Genomic DNA, 23,710 nt, shown 5'->3' with positions numbered 1-23,710 from the left:
CGTGGGACCCTCTTCCCCTGCCCCCTGGCTCGGTGACTGGCTCCTCCTTGGTCTGTGGGGGGCACCCAGTGTCCTCCCACAGCTGATTGCTGAGCCGGGGGGAGGGTGTGGGGAGATCCACTGCTGAGCATGTGGGGGGCACCCACCCCCTGCGCTCCTGTGGGATGCTCCATCCACCTCAGCATCGCAGAATTCAGAGCCACACTTGGTACCTTAAGGTACCAAATCGCTGATTCTTTGGATCAGAATTGAATCTTCAGATTTGGATTTGGCTGAATCGAACTGGGACAGTGAAATGAATCAGCAAATTGAATCACTGTCCCCCGAATTGGGCTGAATCCGAACTGAATACGGCCCACTTTGTACACCCCTAGTAACCATGTTGAAAGTGAAAGTATTGGGCTGCAAGGAAGTTATAAGCGCAGTTTCTTAAGGATTGAATTTGGGACTGATTTAATTTTGTGTTTGCTGTAAAAACTGGCACAAAGTGTGCTAATGATGATCGTTTCTGAGGACTTTGAGAAGCATTGTCACTATAGGGAAGTTCATGAAATCATACAAGAGTTACTGCATGAGTTTGAGGACTCAGATAACAGACATGATAAGATTCAGTAACACAGAGTATATGCATTTAGGAACTAGTATCAAAAGCTTCTGCTCTTAGCTGAAACTCATTTCCAGTTAGAAATGACTGAAGAAGGATGAAGGTTTACTAGTTTATCAAAAGAAGCCACCAAGAAAAATGTGGTCCTAATATGTCAGTCAAGGCAGTGCTTGGGAAGTACATTGCCATTGTCTGAAACAATGGTGCGACTTCATCTGAAATACTATATCATCCTGGTAATCCGTGTTCAAGAACGATCAATTCAAACTGGAACAGGTGCACAAAAGGCTTGTTAGGGTGATCTGTGCAAGACTGCAAGACCTTGGCTTGCTTAGCCTAGCAAAGTGAAGGCTGAGAAGACTTCTCTCTAAAAATACATCAAGAGAATAGATGCCTGAGTAAGAGATGAGCTATTTAAGCTAATGGGTATTGATGGTAAAAAAAGAAGTGGGTACAAATTGGCTGTGAATTTCAGGTGGAATTTACAGGTAGGTTTCCATTAAGCAAAACGGTGAGGTTCTGTAAATAGCCTTCTAATTAGTGTAGTGAGGACAAAAGTCTAGCTGCTTCTAAAATAATTGGTTTCTGACAGGGATTATATGTGGTGGTGACTGCTCCAGAGGGCCACACTTGATGACTGAGGAGTCCTATCTTCCTATAGTTCCCATGTCCATTTCAATGTCTCTGGTTTTAAACTGTATTGAACTAATCCGTCAAAATATGCACATAAGTCATGTTAGTTACTGGCTAAAGCCCATAAATAAAATATGAAGACACATCACTAAAGAAGTATTGAGAATCTCAAGCAAAGTAAAAAAAAAAAAAGAAAAAGAAAAAAAAAGTCTACTTAGTGCTTAAACTCTGTGAGCTGTGTATTCTTCCCTACCTATTCCCCAGCAGGGTATTGTGTGTGTGCAGGTGCAGTGTTCTCCTATAGGAGCTTCCTTGTGGACTGAGTGGTGTTACAGCTGAGTGCTTCCAGCCACAATGGATGTTGTTTTATCACTCCCCAAGGTTTGGTGGCATCAGTGGAGGAGGGAGGCAAGCGGATCTGGCAGGCCTCAGCTGCAGCCTCACACCTTGCTGCTTTAGGAATTGGAAGGAGAGGATGCTTTCAGAGGAACAGCACAGTTAAAGCTTTGATCTGTGGAGGGAGAGGATGTGGCCAGGTTTCTGTTTCTCCTTTTGTTCCAAATCAGGCTAACCCCTCCTAAGTAGCTAGATGCTGCTCCTCCCAGAGTATTTTAAAACCATCACTGGGGTTTGCCAGATGGAAAACCTTGCCAGGGCAGTGCGATGTGATTTTTCCTCCTTTCCCTACCCAGCTCCTTCCCAGGTACTATTCAGGATACTTGTGCACCATATTAATTAACATTTTGATAACATGTATCTTGTAAAGTACACTGAACATGGCAGCAGCCATCCAAACTCTCCCAGCTCAGGGCAGTGAACAAACTTCATTTTCAAACTTTAGGTAAGTGGCCACCCTAGTCCTGAACCAACAATTACAGCCTCAACATTCAACTATGAATAAGTAGACTCATAAGGAAAGCTTTTATACTTAGCTATTAAATAAAACCGAATGGCTAAGATTGCCTTCCCTATAAGCAAAGAAAAGCCAGATGATAGGATGCCACAGAGGACAGGCTGCAAAGCCTGGGCTTTCAGGAATTGGAAAAACAAATTTTTGTGTTGGAAGAAAATGAATGAGGAGGTCTGAAATGTCTAAAAACAGATCCAGTAGGGAGAGCAGAAAGGAGACAACAATGGAAAATGAAAGGAACTAGGGAAACTACAAATTCAATAGGAGGCCTCTCTAAGACAAAGGAATGTAGTATGCTCCTTTTAGTTTAGACTTCATCTGAGATTTGGAGAGATGCAGGAGTTGGGAGAGGAGGGAGTGGTCGGAGAGATGACATTGCAACTATACATCTTTTCCCAGTAATTTAGCTGATGTATTCCAGCTCTTATGAATATGCCATGATCTCTCACAGCCTGGACCCTTGCATGCTACTCAGATCTCATTTTCTACCCCAAATGCCCATATACATCCATAGAATCACAGAATCAATGAGTGGGAAGGGACCTAGACAGATCATTGAGTCCAACCCCCTGGCATGGGCAGGAAGGAGCACTGGGGGTGGAGGGGTCATAAGACCCCAGCCAGGTGCCCGTCTAGTCTCCTCTTGAAGACTTCCAGGGAAGGCGAGAGCACCACCTCTCTGGGAAGCCTATTCCAGGCTCTGGCCACCCTGACAATGAAGTGGTTCTTCCTAATATCTAACCTAAACCTATCCTCCCTCAGCTTGTGGCCGTTGATCTGGGGGCCCTGGTGAACAGACTTTCCCCGAGTCCCTGCTGCTGGCCACTGATAAGATCCCCCCTCAGTCTCCTCTTGCAGAGACTGAAGAGATTCAGGTCCCTCAGCCTCTCCTCATAGGGCTGGCCACAGAGGCCCCCAACCATACGAGTGGCCTCCTCTGGACCCTCTCCAGGCTCTCCACATCCCTCTTGAAGTGCGGTGCCCAAAACTGGACTCAGTACTCCAGCTGCGGCCTGACCAGTGCCACATAGAGGGGGAGCAAGACCCCTCTGGACCTGTTAGTGATGCCCCTGTTGATGCAGGACAGGGTGCGGTTGGCTCTGCCTATTGCTTCATTACATTGGCGACTCTCATTCATCCTGGAGTCAATCCTGACTCCAAGATCCCTCTCTGCCTCTGTGCTGCTGAGAGGGTCAGCCCCTAACCTATAACCATAATGCTGGTTCCCTCTCCCCAGGTGCAGCACCCTGCACTTGTCCTTGTTGAACCGCATCCTGTTCAGATCCGCCCACTTCTCCAACCTATCCAGGTCTGCCTGGATGCGGTCCCTGCCTGCCGGTGTATTCCCTTTACCCCACAGCTTGGTGTCATCAGCAAACTTGAACAGGGTGCTCTCCACACCCTTGTCCAGGTCGCTAATGAAGATGTTGAACAGCACCAGCCCAAGGACCAAGCCCCGGGGGACTCCGCTGCCCATACCCTCCCAGGTCGACATTGACCCGTCCACCACCACCCTCTGGGTGCACCCCTGGAGCCACTTTGCCACCCATGTGACTGTGCATTCGTCAGTGCTGCAGTCCCTCAGCTTTCCCACCAGAATTGGGTGGGACACTATGTCGAAGGCCTTCTGGAAGTCCAAGAAGATGACATCGACTTCCTCCTTCCCATCTAAGCTCTTTGTTAGCTGGTCATAGAAAGAGACCAGGTTAGTCAGGCAGGATCAGCCTGGCACAAACTCGTGTTGGTTACCCCTCAACATCACTTCCCCTGCAGGGCTCTCACAAATGTGGCCCTTGATAATTTTTTCAAAGACCTTCCCCAGGATAGAAGTGAGGCTGACTGGCCTGTAGTTGCCAGGCTCTTCCTTCCTCTCCTTCTTGAAAATAGGGACCACATTGGCCCTTTTCCAGTCCTCAGGGACTTGGCCTGAGCACCAGGAGTCCTTGAACAGCCGTGCTAATGGCTCTGCAATGACACCAGCCAATTCCCTCAGCACCCGCGGATGAAGGTCATCCGGGCCCGCTGACTTGGGTACATCTAAGCCCTCCAGCTAATCCTTAACTAGGTCTGAACTAACGGTCGGGGGACTTGCATCCTTCCTGGGCCTCTCTACGCTATCACCCTAGAGCACCCCATTATATCCACTATAATAAATGGCAAATCTCTTTTTTAAATGTAACCACTATTATTTGGCTGGCTGCAAAGGGCCTTCCTTATTTTTCTGTGACTGCCACTGCCTTTCTTTTGAATCAGATCTAATCAACTCTGAATTGGCGGCATGAGTTAAAGACTAGTGAATGTGATGGGAAGAGCTCATGTAACATAAACACTTATGAGGGCAGAAGTGTGAAAGTTGTAGGAAAAGAAATAACTGGCAGGAGGGTGTAACAAGGTGCAAGAGAATGGTTTTCTCAAGGTCGCCTGCCTTATTTCATACCTTCTTATGCCTTGCTGCCACATCCCTCCTGTCTGCACAGAACTTGCACTCACCTACCAAAATGCATCTTACTCTACCCCATATATCTCCTCTATATGTGGTCCATCACGTCTGCAGTGCTCCTGATTTCCACTGGCCTGAGGCACTGGTATTGTGAGAGCCTTACAAACCAGATCCTCCTCAGAAAGTGCAGGGTATCAATGCCACACTGGTTCATGTAAAAAGGTGAGCGGTAAAGGTGTATAAAGCCATCTGAAATTAAATAACTACCACTAGTAGCAGTGTGCATCAGTTGACAGGTAAAATATTGTGTAACGAGTGAAATCATCAAAAGGAAATGTAAACAGGAAAAATGATTAAAGATTTTAATGTATATGAATCAAGTCTGTAGCAGCAGGAAAAAGTTCCTAGAAAAAAAGTCATGTGCCAGATAGAAGCACAGTACATTAATGGCCTTCTGCACTCATCCTTTTTAGCACCTGTCAGTCCCTAAAAGGGTATCCAAGAGCAAGGAAAAGCTCCACATGGCACTGTCATCTCCTGGAGCCACCAGCATGGGCTGAATGATGCTTTCACTTGCTCTTCCTAGATCAAGAAGCTTGTATCGGGGAGATTCACTTGGCAAGTGAGAGGCCATAGTTAATGGCAAAGAGCATGATGCTGCTTTGTCTGTACAATAGCCTGGTTTCTGCATTTGGGCCAATCCTTCTTCCATTGCAGTTGATGGAACTATTGCTATTGATTCAATGGGAAAAAATTTGTGCCCAGTGCTTAACATGGCTGTCTTATGAGCTCTGTATGGGCTATGCATTGCTCAGCCATATCTTCTGGGCTCTGGCCTGAATTTGGGCAATGTGGAGCTGTTCTCCACCAAAAGTGAGCTAGGGGGGATATTATGCTCCCAGCAGGAGATCCAGATACAAACACCTACCACAACGACTAAGAATTTGGGAAGTTGCTGAGACCAGCACAGAGAAAGTCTGTGGGATCACTGGGCACTTCCCCCAGGGGCTGTGGGCTTGACAGCTCCACAACCCTTCACCTGTTTGAAGGTGAAACTCAATGAAACTTCCCTTTATCCATGAGATTTTCTGCAGGGAATGCAGTTGGGCTCAAAGGTGGCATTACAGTGAAACTGTGGTACAAGTAATAGTTGCAGGGAAGGCCAAACTAATTAAAAAACTTTTTGGTGCATTCCTCCAGATAGTGGCTTGTAGGAAAGGTACATGCCTCCCTACAAGCCACCTACCCACTGCTGGCATCTCACTTTGTTTAGAACCCGTCTCTGAAGTGCCCATGTGACAAGGGGAAGAAGAGATGCATGGAGACATCTGTTCATGTCCAGTTCCAACCAATCTCCTACTCAGCTGTGGAAGAGCTAGAGAATTGGATAGTGATTCAGACTCAAAAGAAGGAGGTGTGAGAGGTGGCTCTGGCTTACAGTCAAAGGAAGGAGGTGGCTCTGACTCAAGTGCTCTGCACAGTGAAGACATGGGTTTGTCTTTATTATTTATTATCTCTCTCTGGCCAACTACTGAAGAAATCTTTGAATGCAAACTGGCCGAGCACGTTACAGTTCAATATGATCACTCCTAAATCGCCATGGTATGCTACTTGCATAAGTCAGAGCAGTTTCGGAGGTGAATTCACCAGAGACTGCTAATCCAGAAAAGATTCAAATAGATTTTCCTTCTCACTGCATGGCTTTCATCTCTTTTCCTTGTCACATTTCTATTTTCCCTCTTTGAAGCTTGAGTAACTGTGCAGCACGCTGATGACAAAGCGTTTGGTCAAAGCCAGTTGGCCACCCAGGCCCTAGCCAAATATATGGAATTACAGAAGAGGCAACCTGCCCAAACATAAGACCTTGTTTTCCTATTCTCCTCTTGGATCCCCATTCTCAGTCTCTCTCTCCTTCTAATTTTTCCTTTGTCTTTTATCAGTCTCTACCTTACACACCCTGACATTTCCCATTCTCTGGACCAGGACCACGGAGCATAATTTGACCAATTCAGGATTTTGTGGCCTAGAGTAATAGGGTCCTTGACTTTTTTTCCATCAGCCAATTCAACTCCTTTGGTCATGTCCAATGCACAACAAACTGTTGGTGCAGGTGGGCAACAGGTGACTATGGGGTGGAAGGAAATGTTTCATGTAGCTCTCTGTTCCCATCATCCATCATTTTGGTGCCATCCTCCCCGCCATATTGTACATAAAAAGAGATAACGAGGGTTTTAATTTGTACATGAAGAAGCAATGATCCACCCAGATCATCACCGGCAATGAAACACAAAACCTCCAGCATCAAATTGTGGACCACTATCTCTTGAGCTAAAGGAGTAACTCCATTATTGGTTGCAGTAGTATGCTCTTATTTGCTGTACAGTAGCCACTAGAAGGGAATATGATACATGAAAACAGCACAACACTCAACCTACACTTTTGGGCACACAGGGTAATTTACCCTCCAGAGTAGGACAGAGAGGATATTCTTGCTATTGTCCTATCCCAACTAAAGCTATGTCAGCAGGTAAAATGCAACTCATATTGCAAAGAGTGCAAGTTAAGCATTTAGCACCACCAGGAAATCCTATATGTCCTGGTACCTTTTAAGAACTTGTCCATTTGCTCCTAAAACACTGTCTGTGCTACATATCACCAAGATGCAATATTAATTCAAATATTTTCCAGTATAATATAAAGGTTCTAATTATTTGAGGCATTTTATTTGCAGTGTGGTAAATCATTATAATTCATAAACAACTAGATGTTTGAGAACCACTCTATTTCAGGCTCCAAAGTGGATTCTTCACTCGGTATTTATTAAAACACTGATTTTTGTACACTAAATACAAATAGAATTTAATTAGGGAGACAGTGGGATGCTAAAGAAATCCTCACTCAGGCAACCAAAAAGAAAGGAAATCCCAGCCTCACAGCCAACTCCAATAAATCTGTATCAGCTTTGGACCCAAAGATCAATGCAACCCTTTAAAACACAACAGGTCTCCTATATGAAAATACCCTTTCTCCTTACAGTTAGCTGGAGTGATAATCAGGGGAAAACCCCATGTTCTGCACACTGGAGAGGAGACTGGCTCAGCAGACAACTAAACTCCTTGCTTCTATAGTTCAGCCCAAATGTTCCTATATATTTAGCCTGTCATTATATAGAGATGCGTCACACGTGAGACAACAGGCTGCCAAAGAGAAAGAGAAACTCCATCATAGGTCTATTCAATGGACAAGAAGGAGAAAGGAAATGTAAATGATGCTGTTCAAACACCTCTAGCAAAATGACTACACAGTTAATATGTACACACTCCAGTGTTTTCCTGATCCTCTGCTTAAGTTTGTGCCAATTTTATCCCTGACTTGAAAAGATAAGCATACACCCACCCCCACAGACACATTCCACATCTTGCAGGATTTGGGCTTTTAATCTCCACAGAACATCCACAATTTGCTAGGTGTTAACTAGAAAACTTAAGTTCAAAGCAGGAACATCATCAACAATGTGTCTGATTCAGTGCAAAATATCTCAGCTTCCCCAATTTGAAGGGCTCTTGCTACTTTTGTGCTGTTCAGAACTGGATGGATTCTATGACTGCAATTTTCAAAACAGAGTTTAGATACTTATCTGCCGTTCATTTTCATAGAAAACCATAGGTCCAAAAGCTAAAGACTACTCTTAAATTCTCACAAGGTGTATTTGTACAGGGATGGGCAGTTATCTCCCTATTTTTTTTGCTCATTAGCTGCTGAGGGATATCAAGTGTGCAGAATAGCTGTTTGCTCCCTTGCAACCATGCACCCCTTTCATCCCAAATTCTAGATCTGTCTACTTAGAAACTCTCTCCCCCAACCAATGAAAGTGGATCTCCTGTAAGGGCCAGAGATTACTATTAGAAACATATGCACGCTTCCAGGAATTTTACTAAGCCTAGGCATCAAAGCCGTACATAGAACCAAATTGACCCTTTTCTCCTGATGCCATTTATACCCATTTTTGGTTGTAGAAATTTCTGTTAAAACAACTTCCAATATTCACAGGTCAGGGGGAATCACCAAAAGGAAATGCTAATGTTTCCTAGGAGTCTCTCTGGAAACATATTACAGCTCTTCCATTCTGCTCAAGAATTTCCCCCCAACATGTCAAAAGAGGGCATCAATAGTTAAAGAGCAGAGAATGATGGGAGATAGTTGGTATTCTGCCAACAGCAGTTGCCTAGTAGGATGTGTTTTGGATGAATGCACATTTAACCTCAGTTTGTTCCAGGCTCTCTTTAATGCTTCCAAAATTGTGCTTTTTGAAACATGTTCTATACGTGCAGCGTGCATTCCTGCTTTTATACGTATACAGTTTCTAGCTACTTGGCTTCTATGCTATGGATTATATTTGTCACATTATGAGTCTTTTAATATATACTAATAGTTTTATGTTTTTAACAATCAGTTTTGCTTTTCATTTTACACATATGCGTTTTCCCTGCACTGTGTTTTAGACAGACCCTGTGCACGTAGGGCTAAACCTAATAACATCATTCACTGCAGCAGCAAGACATTTTCCCTTGAAGTAGGATACAGTGATGATGACATAATGCTGTGGTTTCAAATCCCAAACCAGCTGTTACTAGTATATGCAGTCAAATGTACTGCCTCTATGTCCATGTGAGAGGCACAAAAGCTTGTGACTGATTTAATAAATGATTTATTATTTTGAATATATAATTCAAGGATACAGCTTCCACATGGCTTCGATCAGAAAGCAGACAAAAAGAATGTATGCAGCTTAACGCTCTGGTAACACAGGGCAAACCTAGTTCTGTGTGCCCAGATACTCTAAGTATTTTCCTCTTGCGCCAAGCAACAAGGGAATTCCATGCTGTTTGCTAATGTTGGCTCTTTTAAAAAAATAAAGGCAATTTTTCTTTTTTCTGGCTTTGTATATATACATACACCTACACACACACAGATATACAGATATCCATTTATATATCAAAATAAAAGCATTTGTAACATTTAGAATAACAATGAATAAGCTACCTTGTTTACTGATACTATATTGAGCTGATATACTCATATGTTTTCTATCCTTGAACTCTTGAGACTATTAGCTCAATATATGGAGGTCAGATTTAAAGTCATTTCTCAACAGTATATCTAAAAAAAGATTACCACAGAAGCAACTTGAGACCTATGAAAGAGCCTTTTCCACTACAGTAAGTTGCTTTGATGGATTACAAAAATCAAGTCTAAAAATTTCTCTCCTATAAATCACAGGTTTGCAAAGCATAATCTGGCTACATCATCAGTTGCAAGATGTATTTTAAATCCTAGCCAAATCAAAAGCCAAAATCAAAAGCAAAAATTCTTCACTTAATTCCTGTTCTCTCTGCACTGTGTCATCATGGCAATTTGTTTCCAGGACTGAAGTATTTATTTACACAAAGTAAAGCCAATTTGAACAAACGTCCAAAATATTAATAGGCTAAATGCATCCCTAGCGTAATTTCACTGACTTCATGGTTGTTCCATCAGGAGATATATTTAGCCCATCATATTTTGTCATGACACTGTTTAGAAAAGCAATGCCTGCTCTACCCATAATATATCTACTTGGGAGAACAATAGTGAAACCTGAGGCTTACAATCAATCACTATATGTAGCACTTTTCACACATGCACAGAGACAGTGTACTAACAGACACAGTAACAAACCAAGTTGTCCAAAAACGTGACTCTCATAAAAACCAACAGAATGGAGGGCCAGGCTTTTCCAAGGATATAAATTAATTAGAGTGGAAAAGTAACTGTTTTGTATTTACATCATGAGTTATGGAACCTTCTGTAGCCAGGGTATGAATAATGAAATTGTGCATTCACGGTAGGATCAATTTATCAGGCCTCTACAGCTGCGGACTCCATGAAAGGTCATTACCAGTTCTGGCACCATAACTGTTGGCTTAGAAAGGGTATTTAAAGGTTTGCATTCTGCGAATTGGCTTATAGGTATATATATACACATTATAAGGGTTCAAGATGGGCAGCAGGGGTTAATTAATTTCTAAAGAGCTTAGGTCTCTCAGTCATACAATTTCTCTGGCTCTGGAAGCAGACAGATTGTCTAACACAACAAGGCCAATGAATGAACACACACCCTGGGAAAGAGGAAGATAGGTACCATAGTGTTCCATAACACGAGATAAAGTGACAGCAGGAACAAAGCCCGAGAGTGGCCCATCCCCAAGTCCCACTTTTGGGGAAACAGACCAAATTAGGAGAAGGCCTGGAAGGCTACATGGACATGTGACCACAAGATGAAGAGTTATCAGGAGTCATCAGGAAGAAAGGAGAAACCAAAAGCAGAGACTTGAGAGTAACAAAGGGTCCCTCCCTTTGTCCTGTCCCTCCTCATTGGTCCCTCTCTTTGTCTTGTCCCTTTCTTCCTCCCTGTTCCTTGGGAAGGGTCCCTGAAGCCACCATGGAGGGCACATGACCGTCTCCTACATCCCACAACCTCCAGATTGCTGACAGCCCTGGAACATCTGACACTTAAGAAAGAGCCTCAGAGTAGAGATGGTGTCCTGGCCAGACGTACTTTAATGACAGCCCTAGGATTTGGTAGATATATAGAATTGCTTGATTGTATGCATTGTTTCTTTTCTGTTATCACTGTGTATCAATACATTTGCCTATTATCGAATGGAAAGGTTGTGGTTGGTCTGAGGGTGGGTCCTGGGCAGGGTGGGTCCTGCCCAGCCAACAATACCTTCCAGCCAACAATAACAAGCAGCTTTTTAAAACCAAATGGTCATCCTGATATATAAAACCATGTCAGGAATAGCTGAGTAAATGACAGAGTTGCAGAGAGCTTATGCAGAGGAGTGACCCCCCTTTAGCCACGGCTGCTCAGCTACAGTAAATTTGATTATTTATTGTGAAAGAAGGGAAGTGTATGCAGGGAAGTTTAGCTTATTTAAAGCTTTCACTTAAGAAAATAACAACAATGATTAAGTTTGCATGACAAGCAGAAAGGGACTCTAAGAGCTAACAGCCTCTGAGGCAAGACCTAATGTCACCATGCAACAATCTCTACAGCTGCTGGTAGTCTTACTTGATAGATATTAGGCCATCTCTGTTATAGGTGTTTGTAAATGGCAGACTAATCATGCTGGTATGTGGGAAAATGCATGGGGCTGATCTGTCAGTTTATTACTGGAGTAAATCACTCGTTTTATTCTGTTTTAAGGCCATTGAAATAACAGAACTATAAAATGGACTAAAAGAGTGGTGAATTATCCTCTAAACATACATCTGATAGGGAACTCTTCATTTCAAAAGACATAAATAATGAAACATTAGGGAATTCCACATTATTAAAAAGACCAATCATGGAATGCTGCTTTGTCATTTTGATTGATCAAACCTAAAACAGGATTGAAAAAAAATCAAGCAAGATGACATTATAATTATCACTGTTAGTAGATGAAGAACATAGGATGAATAATATTATCATATAAAGTGTGTGCTCTCACCAAGGTAGGAAACACCTTCTTCTGGTGTGATTGTTCCGTACTTAACCATCATCTTCACAAAATCAATCAGTGTCTTCATGATAGTTATCAGGGTTTCTTTTTCTTTTGCCTCTGTCTCTGCATCAAGGTACAAAACAAATTACACTCAGAACTCCAAGAGATTGTGTCCCACAAAACCCTTTGTGTTAAATTCATGTATAAAGTCACAGGTTGTTGGTGGCTTAGTGGAGAAGGAAGCTGTTGTTTGTTCCCCTGAGAATGGCACTTTCAAAGCTGCTGTGCTCCTTCATTTTAAGAAGCTTCCTATTTGGGTACGCATTCACCAAACAAAACCAGGATGAGATGTTGTTTAGCGGTTTCTCTCTCTTGATATTCTACTTCCCCTTTAAACCATTTGGGACCTTGTGTCACTCTCTTGTTTTTAAGTTATTCTGTTTTTATTATTGTAAGCTGACCCAAGTCTTTGTTGGGAAAAGTACCATATAAATCAAATAATAATAAATAGATATTGTGGACATAAATATTCAGGAAATCTATTCAGGCCTATCTGCTGCTGGCTTTACAAACCTTTGAGCCACATAGCTTAGAGGTTTTTCTGAAGAGATACTCACACTTAAAAGATGTCATTATCTCTATATCTTATCCTTATTACCTTTTAAAGCCCCAATCTGTGTTTTAATTTAGGTAAGGCTGGAGTGTTTTTGTAGCAACGGTGGTCCAGGATATATGAGAAGCAATGTTTTTTTTATGGTATCTTTTATTGGACCAACTGTACTGTATAGCTGGGAGAGATGTTAGACAATGTTTCAGGCACAAAGTACCTGATATCACCAAAACACCCTTGCTTTTAACTGAGGGCTCAACAAACACACCTCCCCAACATTCAACTTGGAAGGATGAGGTACTCTTGCCAGGAGACACAGTGGACTCTGCAGCATGGATTAAACTCTTGGTTTGGACTGACATGGTAATAATATTTGACATTTAGAACAGCCTTCTTTTAATTAAGATATTTAGGTACCTAATTTCCATTGATTTTATCAGGATTTTGATACCCAAACACCTTAAAAATGTGAGCCTAAACTGTTATCTAAAACTTTTTATCAGGATCTCAAAACACTTTACAAAGTAGAGCAAGAATAATTTCCTCCATTTATGCATGAGGGTTTTATACCCTGTGCCCAGTGCTCTGTAGCGTGTCCCTGCTCATTCACTTGTGCCAAATGAGGCAGTGAAGCTGCTCAGGGGAAGCTTTCCCTGCTGCTTCTTGTAAGATCTTGGTCTCTGGAGTGCTTATGAGTGGTGGCAGGGAAAGCCCCCAGTGGCAGTCCCACAGCCTCATTTCCAGGTTTAGCATGTATCAGTGGCAGGGGCAGCAAGTGGGATGTTCTTCAGAACAAAGTCCCCTAGGAGCATTAGGATCATGACTTAGACACAGTAATGAAGTGACTTCCCAATGGTCCAACAGCAGACCAGTGGCAGAGCTGGGAATAGAGACCAGGATTCCTGACTTCCAGATTACCGTACTTCCCTCTCCTCTGACCTCTGTCTTCTTATTTGTCATTAAAGCATCTGTTGCATTACGGATATGACACTCTGCCTGCACTGGCAAGATAGCTCAGACACCTGGCTAGGCATCAATTCTCTGCTCTCCTTGACCTTGCATGTTAAGACCCTAAATAGTCAGCCTGGGAAAGAGTGAGTTAAATGATTTTAACACTTCATAGTCTATTAGTTTAGTTACATTTACTGGTATTGATCCACTCCTTCAAGATGGATCTTCAGGGATAATCATACTTGTATCCTGAGGGAACAGTTTAACACAAGAACTATGCAACACTTAGGCCCTTGAAATAGGAATAGTCACCTATGCATGGATGAATTTCAACATCGGTGAGTAGCTCTGAGAACTGATGTCAGTTTAGATATACATATATTATCATTTATTGATATATCTACTCTATGTTTTTCTCAAGCAGAGACTAAAATCAATTGCCCGGTGTCGCAGGCCACTCAGGCGCTCTGTGACTGGGAGCAGAAGCGGCTCGGGAGAGACCCCTAGTGTTGGGGAGAGGGAAGCGCAGCTGCCAGTCATCAGGACTGCGCAGGTGCTGGTTGCCCTAGCAACCGGGGAAATCTAGGAACAGGAAGGGGCGGAGCTTAGCTCTTCTTAAGCCCAAGCAGAAGGCTAGGAGGGCAGTTCCCCTCCGGCTGCTGCCGAGGGAGGAGGAACTCAGCCAGAACAAAGGGGAGAACTCTGATGGCCGGAATAGCCCTGGGCTTTCTGCTAGGGTGAGATGTATACCCTGACCAGAACGGTCAAGCTGCTATGTTGTGGCTCGGGGTTTTGTGTTTTGTGTTATAGCCGGTTGGCTTATGGTTTGTGTTTGTTTGTATGGTACCGGAGGACTGGGTGAGGCTGTAGGGGTGAGAGGAGGCCTCACGGGAACACCCCAGTAATCTGGGGGTTCCTGGTGCCCTGTGGGGCACAGTGAGTGGTGCCGGGTAGGCATAGCTGTTTGTGCCGGTGTGGCGCGGTGTTGAGGGGTATTGACCCCAGCCCTGTGGGGCGGCTGCATGGAGAGAAGCCCCAGGAAGGGGCAGGGTGCATTGGCCCAGCCCCGGAGCTGGGGGGCAGCGACGAGCCCCGGAGCTGGGGGGCAGCGACGAGCCCCGAGAGTGAGACGGGGCGGCGAGGGCCCCGAGAGTGAGACGGGATGGTGAGGAGCCCCAAGGACAAACGAAGGGCGGAGACATAATAACATGGCCCAAGTTAGATCATACAGACACCATCTGCGAGGCTTGGGCTGCGGTGCAGGGGAGGAAAAGGAGCCACAGGCAGTGCCCCCTGCCATCGAGGTGCACAAAAATGGGCAGCCTCCTGCTAATTCCAAGTAATCATTAATTATAAGTAAGATCAAGTCATGGCAGGCGAGAGTGGGCGGGCGATTGGCCCATTGCAGGAGGACGGAGCCGTGCATCCGGAGAGGCTTCGAAAGTGGCACTCCTGTTACACCCAGATATTACTAAGAACTTGAGCCACTGGTCTTTACATCTACTCTACAATTTTTTTATTATTATTCTTTAAACCAAACAGATCAAAAGGAAGTCCAAAATCTAGGAGGTGTTGCACAGAGTTTATGGCACTACATGCAATAGCGTCTAGATACTTTAACTGAAATGAAAACCTATCATTAAAACTCTATAATTTAATCCCACTAAGTACTTGTAGCTCAATCCATATCACTCTTACCACTCAAACAGTCACTCGGCAGTCTGTTACCTGAATGACTTCCGTTGAGATTTGGTAGTGAACAACTGACTAGAACTCTACATACCAGCCAGGCAGTTTAGAGGGAGATGTCACTGATCTAGTATGGACACACAGATCTTCAACAACTTGCATCATTCAAAATACTCAATTTTAATGGGGAAGCAAATGCTCTAGTTCTGCCCATAAAGTATCTCAACTTAATAACACCACAGTGGTGTAGCAAACGTTGTTGGCAAAACCAGAAGTGCTGGCAGTGAAACTGGAAGTGCTGTGGGGGACTGAATATCCCTGGAGAGCCTGGCTGGTGCCCCCCATAGGCCGGCTCTCCTCCACCCCCCTCATCTCTACGCTACTGTAACACCTTTTAAAAAATGGAGGATTCTGATAACCAAGGACTGAACATTTTTTACCATAACATCTTACCTTTAAGACCTTCAGTGTCAATAATGCATATATTTCAGTTTGTTTACTGATCTCATATCCACCATATTTAACTTTTTAACCACAATTATATTCCAGAGAGGATGAAAAAAGGCCTTTGACCTGGTCTCCCATGATGTCCTCATGGACAAATTGGGAAAACGTGGCCTCGACTACTTCACGCTCTGGTGGCTAGGTAACTGGCTCCGTGGTAGGACCCAAAGGATACTGATTGACAGAACTGAGTCATCATGGCAGAGGGTAACCAGTGGCATCCCCCAAGGGTCAGTACTCAGATCAGTGCTTTTCAATATGTTCATTAGCATTTGAATCCAGGTATTAAAAGCGAAGTAGCAAAGTTCGCTGATGACAACAAGCTATGGGGGAGTAAAAGGAAGATCTGGGAACTTACAGGCCAATCAGTTTGACCTCAATCCCTGGTAAAATCCTGGAGAAAATAATCAAAGAATCTATTACAGACAGGCTAGCAGAAGGCAGTATTCTGAAGGATAGCCAACATGGCTTTGTTATGGGCAGGTCATACCAGATCAGCCCCAGATTTCCTTCTATGATCAGGTTACTTGCCACCTGGATGGGGGAAATGAGGTTGATGTCATATACCTGGACTTCAAAAAGGCCTTTGACCTGGTCTCCCACAAAGCCCTCGTGAAAAAATTGAGAAAATGTGGCCTTGACTACTTTATGGTTTGGTAGCTAAGCAACTGGCTCTGTGGTAGGACCCAGAGAGTATTGATTGATGGAACTGAGTCATCATGGTGGAGGGTAACCAGTGGTATCCCTCAAGTTTTAGTATTCAGACCAGTGCTTTTCGACACGTCCATCAACAATTTGGATCCAGGTATTAAAAGTGACCTAGCAAAGTTCACTGACAACAACAAACTATGGGGGAGTGTGGTCACACTTAAAGACAGGCTGGCAATACAGGCTGACCTGGACAGGCTTGCAAGATGGGCAGACCTCAACCAGATGTCATTAATAAAGAGAAATGCAAAGTGCTCCATCTGGGGAGAAATAATCCACAACATGCTTACAGGCTTGGCAGTGCTACGTTTGCCAGCACCACATCTGAACAAGACTTGGGTATCATGACAGACACTAAAATGAACATGAACCACCAATGCAATGCTGAAGCTGGCAGAGCTAATCAAACATTGGCATGCATCTACTGACGCATCTTGAGCAAGGCTAAGGATATCATTCTTCCTCTCTACTCAGCCCTAGTGAGGCCACAGCTGGAGTTCTGAATCCAGTTCTAGGCAGCACATTTCAGGAAGGATGTAGAGAAGCTCAGGAGAGTCCAAGGAGGGCCACTGCATGATTAGAGGCCTGGAGACCAAGATGTATCAGGAGAAGCTGAGGGACTTGGGATTGTTCAGCCTGGAGAAGAGAAGACTCACAGGGGACTTGGTTGCAGCCTATAAGTATATCTGAGGTGTACATCGGGGGAGCATCTATTCACCAAGGCCCTCCCAGGGAAAGACAAGAAATATTGGGCACAAGTTGGTTGAAGATCGCTTCAGGCTAGACATAAGGAAAAACTTCTTTACAAGCCGAGTGTTGAGGATTTGGAACAAGCTTCCCCAAGAACTGGTACAATCATCCACCCTGGCCAGCTTTAAAAAAATGTTTTGATTCCCATCTTGCTGGGATCATTTGATCCTAGCAGTTTTTCCTGCCTATATGCAAGGGGGCTGGATCTGATGATCTGTAAGGTCCCTTCCAGCCCCTAACAGCTATGAAACTATGAAAATAAAAAAAGCAACGTGAGCAATAGGCTTCTTATTCCAACGGTCATTCTTGCATGTTCACAAACAAGCACATTCACAGAAGCAGTACTATAGACCACAACCTTTTCACCCTGCAGGTCAGATGGGTAGTGCCAGGTCTATCTGTGGACTGGATCCAGCTTGTTGATCTGATCTGGCATGCAGGGTCAACCCAGCAGGGACCTGAGCCAGCCACATGGCAACAGCATGGCCCTGACCTGGCTATGAGAGGTGAGCGCATCTGGGACTTAATCCAGCTGCACAGCAATCACCTGGCTTTGATCCAGCTGTGCAGGGCAGGTCTGGCCATGGCTCAATCCAGCCATGTGGCAGTGGCCCAAGGCTAATATGGCCATGCAGTCCTTTCTAATGGAAAATCCTACTCCAAGTGGAGGGTGAAGATGGAATAAGGGGAATCTTTCTTCAAGATGGAGAGTAGCAGTGGAAGCTTTTGAATGTCTGCAATGTGCACTGCTGGTGGGCCCTGGCTGCAGGACTCTGGCCTAGGAACAATCAGCTGAAGTTGCACGCAGAATTTATTATACTTATGTCTGAACTGTCCAGAAGACTTCTATCTGTTACTGGTCTTAAAAAGCAATCATGTAGCAATTGCACTGAGGACCTTTTATCTACCTTTTATCTACAACTGGATAGCAGATCTGGTGGCCAGAACACCTCATAATAGAAAGAGATTTTGGAGGACATTCATTACGCCTTAACTAAAATATTTAGAATAATAGCTGTTCTGGAAGCTAAAAATCAACAAGTTGTGGCCACAGTATTAACACATTTAATACACTGGAATTGTTACTTGACTTCTGAAAACAGGTCTGGCCTCCAGGTATCTAATTTTTTTGTCAATACTTGAAAAAGTAGAGGGACAGAGTGCTGACTGCTTCAGGACTGGCCATGGCAGAATAATAAGGAAAAAGAATATGCTTTCAAAAGCAGACTTTATAGAAAGAGATTCAACATGGCAATGCCACTTTGTATATGGGAACTCATATAAGCTCCATGGGTTCTTATAAAGACATTTAAAATTTGTCATGAAGCTTATTGATTTCCACAGAAATATGATTCAGCTACTGGAGAGGTGTCTACACTTTCAGTACTGGAATGGTTCCTCATTCTCTCAGATCATGCTTGCAATTTTCATGGTAAAAAAGTACTTGCCTTGAGTTAAATTCAGTATGGCACGAAAAATCCCCTTCTCCTGCCCTGACTTTTCTCACCACCTTCTCCTCATTGTTCTTTGCTTCATTCACTCATGTTTTTGCAATAAACTTGTCTGTCTTTCTGCATCATGAGCACAGAATTCATCCACCACCACTGAGATACATGAGAAATTTAATTATTGGCATACTGGTAGGCAAGGAAAGGTGACAACACTATTCTGGCCTTAGCTCAAAGGCCAGCACAACTGAGGAGCTGCCTCTCAGAAAATCTACACACATATTGGTAGGGGTCACTTGAATCTTCTCATCCTTAGTTGGCAGGGAAGGAGCCTGAAATAGGAGACAAGACTAAGACATGTCTAAAGACTGATTCGCAGTTCTACTTGCTTGCTTACCTGTTGAACTCTCTGCTTTGTGAATACAGAGAGGGGAGAAGGAAGAACCCCCAGCCCAAGCTTCTAAGAGGAAGGGGAGGACAAAATAGGAGAATGCAAGCCTTCTGGAAAGGACAAGGGGAAAAAAAAAAATCACCTTTGGTTCTGACTCCTGCTCCTGTCCCTACTCATTGCCTGTGGGGATGGGTGGTGGAAGGACCCAGACTTCTTCAGAAGAAAGAATCTGCCAAGTTGTTGGCTTTTTTGGTGACAGTGAAAGAATGGTTGCTGGCTGAGGAGTGTGAGAGTGGGCGTGAGACAATGTGCACTGACAGAGCAGCTGTGGGTAGGTGCCACAATCTAGGTGATAATTCACTGGGACAGAATAATGCATAACACCAGAGAAGGAAGATGTGATTCAGGGCCTTCATCACAATATAGAAAGGAGTCTGTGGTTTGAGAAAAGGATAGGAATGCTAAGTATAATTTACTGGCACCATCACTGTGCAGATGATGACAATATGACCTGATTCACTTTCATATTTCCCTTAACTCAGGAGAAAAGGCTCTTACTGGCAACATCTCTGGGGAAAACAATTTGCCATATTTTTCTTTCTACGTCTTAGAGAAATGATAAAGAGAAAGAGATTTCGAGACTCCTGGGTTAATAGCCCCAAACTGTTAAGTCTGTAGAGGTAATACACCTTGTCCCTGGGGAGTGGAGTTTGTGACATCATTCTGCAGCAGGCACTGTAGCTGAACTAGGGGTGATCTGGATGGGATCCAAAAGGAGCTCCATCCAGTCTTTCTTATCTTAAGGGAAAAGTCCCTGAGACTTGGGGCCTTGAAGTAGGTGGGAGAGATTTCAGGCTGAGAAAGAAAAATGGAAAAACCTCAACACACAACTAGATTCTACTTTCCTTGCTAAATACTGCTCTAAAACACATTACTGAGAAAACATAGAGCTCACCTGAATTAAGACTTTTCAGCAGTGCATAAAAGTTTGGGAAATATTGAAGGTCTTCAAAATTATTGTCTGAAGGGAGTTCATTTCTTCTTTCCAAGGCATTAGAGGAAGACCATGCGTTATCCAAAGTATCATCAGATTCTCCATTAATAAAACCATCTTGATCAGCATTGCTGGGGGTCTTCATAGAAAGAGATTAGAAAAACATTGCTTTACATCAGGGGTCAAACATATGGCCCAAGGGCTGGCTCCAGCCCATGTAGCTAATGTATCTGGTTCACCAGGCAACCGGAAGTTTGTGGGTGTGGAAAAGTGGGGAGGGTGGGGAGTAAGGACTGACAAAGCCCTGGTCAGCCTCTAGCTGCTTTGCCCATTGCCACTGTTGGGGACCTAGATCCTTGACCATTGGTCCCACTGCTGCCACTACCCCAGGACCTGTGCTTGACCCAGAGCCACAGCTGTTGCTGCCATATGCTCTATGCCAGAGCCGTTGCTGCTGCCCTGGCATGAAACATACGTCAGTGCCAACAGTGGTGGGTGCTGGAGCTGATGCCACTGCTATCTCATGTATTGGGTTGGAACTGAAGCTGCTGCCACCACCACCACTCCATGCCCTGAGATGGATCCGGCCTCCAAGAAGCCCCACAGTACATACCCAGCCCAGGGCAGAAGATGAGTTTGATACCTCTGTTTCAGGTGACATGATTAGAAGAGCAGCAAACATTATCATAACCTTATGCTGTGTACTGGCTTGAGCCAATACTTCTCTAAATTGGAAGGAGATCAGTGTCTCTCACAGCATTATTTCAATATGCAATCTTGGCATAAACTTTTATGTACGATATTGCTCATATTTCTATTTGATGGCATTTCTTTAAAAACATTCTTACAGTTTCCAGACTGAACTAATTATTCCCTGAAGCACAGAACAGTGCATTGGGCTATTCATACTATTTAGTGAGTCAAAATGATTAGCTAAGAACAATTACCATGTTTTCCTCCTGTTTTTCTTCTGTATCACTGTCTGTTCTGCTTGGAGGGTAATCAAGAGCTTCTGACTCCTTCTCACCATCATTTGCTTCGTTAGCAATTAACTGTTGTAGAACTTCAGCCACTTCATCTTCCAGAGTATAGGCCTGGCTCTCTGTAATCTGTTGATATACATTATTTTCTCTATGTACTCTGAATTGTAAACATACTGAATTTTTTAAACCAGTCTTCCATTAGTTAGTTAGTCAGCTATCTAACCTGTTTAATTGCTTCATGGTTGAATACAGCCAAATTAGATTTGATTTCTTTTTCTGTGTAGTTCCTAAAACCATGGGCTCTGGTTGTGGCCTATATAGGTTACATGTGGTGGAATATAGTCATATATAAACTGAAAATACAGTTAAATTTTTACAACTTCACGACAATGCATTTTCATTCTTATGTTAATTCTGTTACTTGAATGTAGGCTCAATTTTGTTGGTGCTGTACACAGATCTCCCTTTGAAATCTGTAAGAGTTCATCATGCAAGATCATATTTAAGAAAAAGCAAAAAAGAGGGGAAAAAAAAGTAGGTATTGCAGTGTATACGCTAGTCTGTGATATCTGGAGATTTGGAATCAAACTGAGTTTTTTGATGGGTAACATTAAGAAACACTTAGGCTAGGTTCTGCTGGTGTATGCCATTGTGCTTCCAGTGAAATCAAAGGTGCTATGTTGACTTACACATTAGAGGGTCGTGGCCCAGAGTGTTGTCATGACAGTGACAAGATAGTTGATAAAACAAAGGAAGTAATTGAAAACAAAAAGGGAAATAAAAAAAAATATGAGTGTGACACTTTCATTCTCATCCTCAGTGGACTTTTGCCACATCAGAAAATACTATTACTTGCCATCTCTGGTTGCAAAACCCAGGATGCAAATAGCAAGGTTATTGCAGGTTAAGATCAATGTGCAATGGCCCAAATGAGTTGAGAAAGTTACCTAGAGCCTGACTCTCACTCTTTGTGCTTCAAGTCAGTATCATTCACTTGTCAATTTTAGGTGTATTGCATTTATCCCAGTGAATAAAGGAGAAAAAACAAAACAACAGAACAGTTAAATTAAATGATAATAGGAAACTTACTAGACCCAAATTTAGCAGCTTTGAGACAATTTTATCAAATACTCCTCTATCATTTTCTTCATAAATTCTTGTGGCAATCTTCTGGACAATATCTTCAGCAGTTAAGGGAGTGCCATCTAGTTGATGGAGACCATCTGGATCATCTAAAAGAATTACAGTTTAACTGGATAAGGACCATCTCTATTTCATTGGATTTAGATATCTTTTAAGAAAAACCTGTATGTATCTTCTTTCAGCTCAGCCACTCATTTTCCCCCCAAACATTTGGGTACATTTTCCCCCAAATATTGGGTGCATTGATATTGTATGTTTGTAAAACATCATACCAATAACAGTGCAACGTGCTAAATATACATCTGGTTGTTCTGAAAAAAGTCTCTCCTTGTAAACACAACAAAAATGACAAAGCACAATCATTTGCTGTTTATAAAAGATTATTTAAATGTCATACTGCTACATTGCTCCTCAATCTGCTTACATGCATCTTACTGATGCTTATATTAACCATACGACTTAGAACAAAACAGGTGAGAACATAGGAAATATTGTTTTTTTTTCCTCTTTGGATTTCAGCAAATTAAATATTTAATCTTGCAATCTTTGTCCACTCAAGTTATATCAATCTGAAGGTAAATAAGATAAGCAGACTTTGATTATGACCATGATCAGCATACTTTGGTATAATTAAATAATACCTTAAGGCAAATCCAGCTCACCTTACTCCAGGGACTCACTATACCCACTGAAGGCAATGAATTTTGCCTGTGATTAAAGCCAGCATAATTTGGATCTGAATATTTTTCATTTTGCACTATGTGATAAATAACAAATGTGCTAGTAAGACAATATATGGGAAAATCCCTGTATATTAGCTAATTCTATAAAAATAATATTTAGAGTGTACTTTCTTTTCAGTAACTGAAATGTACGTATTTTTATTTGAAAATGTAGCTTACAAGATATGGTATCATCCTGCCCCTGAATCTGACAGCTCTACTAAACATATACAGATTACACATTCAGAGTGGATCCATGGAAGTGGACTGTGAAAAGTGTCATTGACCATAAGCTTCTCTATACTTGTGTGCCAAGTTGCAGTAGATGTTAGGTAATAGGTTTCTAAACTAAAAACCAGTTATTAAAATTACAGTCCAGTGATGAGAATGGTCCATTTTTAGGTAGGTGATTGAACGATTCATGACTGCAATACCTTGCATGAAAAATCCAACCTAAATGTTACTGAAAAGTTGAAATACCTTGAAATTTATAATCCAGCCCACTTTTAGTGGAATCATAGTCATCCACGAGCCTGCGGTTCTTGGTGGAGTCTGCATCATCAAGGGCCAGTTGCTGCTCATATAGGGAGCTTCTAATTGATGCCCTCTCCTTTTCATTTCTTTCTTTTTCTGCTGCTGACTGTAGCAGGTTCAAATCATCAGCAAAGGAATAATTTCTGAATTCTGGCTTATTTTCTGGA

General features: G+C 43.0%; 1 protein-coding gene across 1 annotated transcript in view; it reads right to left on the bottom strand.

The window, feature by feature from the left end:
- The window catches only part of SCG3 (secretogranin III), a 54,266-nt gene that overhangs the window by 28,732 nt on the left and 1,824 nt on the right, over window positions 1–23,710 (bottom strand). The window contains exons 4-8 of the mRNA XM_090029236.1: window positions 23,490–23,705; window positions 22,234–22,376; window positions 21,109–21,270; window positions 20,123–20,300; window positions 12,123–12,239 (exon numbers count right to left, since the gene is read on the bottom strand). Of these exons, the coding sequence (XP_089885362.1) occupies window positions 12,123–12,239; window positions 20,123–20,300; window positions 21,109–21,270; window positions 22,234–22,376; window positions 23,490–23,705 (816 nt within the window). The remainder of the gene's footprint in view (window positions 1–12,122; window positions 12,240–20,122; window positions 20,301–21,108; window positions 21,271–22,233; window positions 22,377–23,489; window positions 23,706–23,710) is intronic.

Source organism: Crocodylus siamensis, chromosome 15 (assembly GCF_052110815.1).
Source record: "Crocodylus siamensis isolate JL-2025a chromosome 15, ASM5211081v1, whole genome shotgun sequence".
Classification (NCBI taxonomy): Eukaryota; Metazoa; Chordata; order Crocodylia; family Crocodylidae; genus Crocodylus; species Crocodylus siamensis.
Note: the sequence above shows the minus strand (reverse complement) of the source record. Positions and strands in the feature narration are given on the sequence as shown.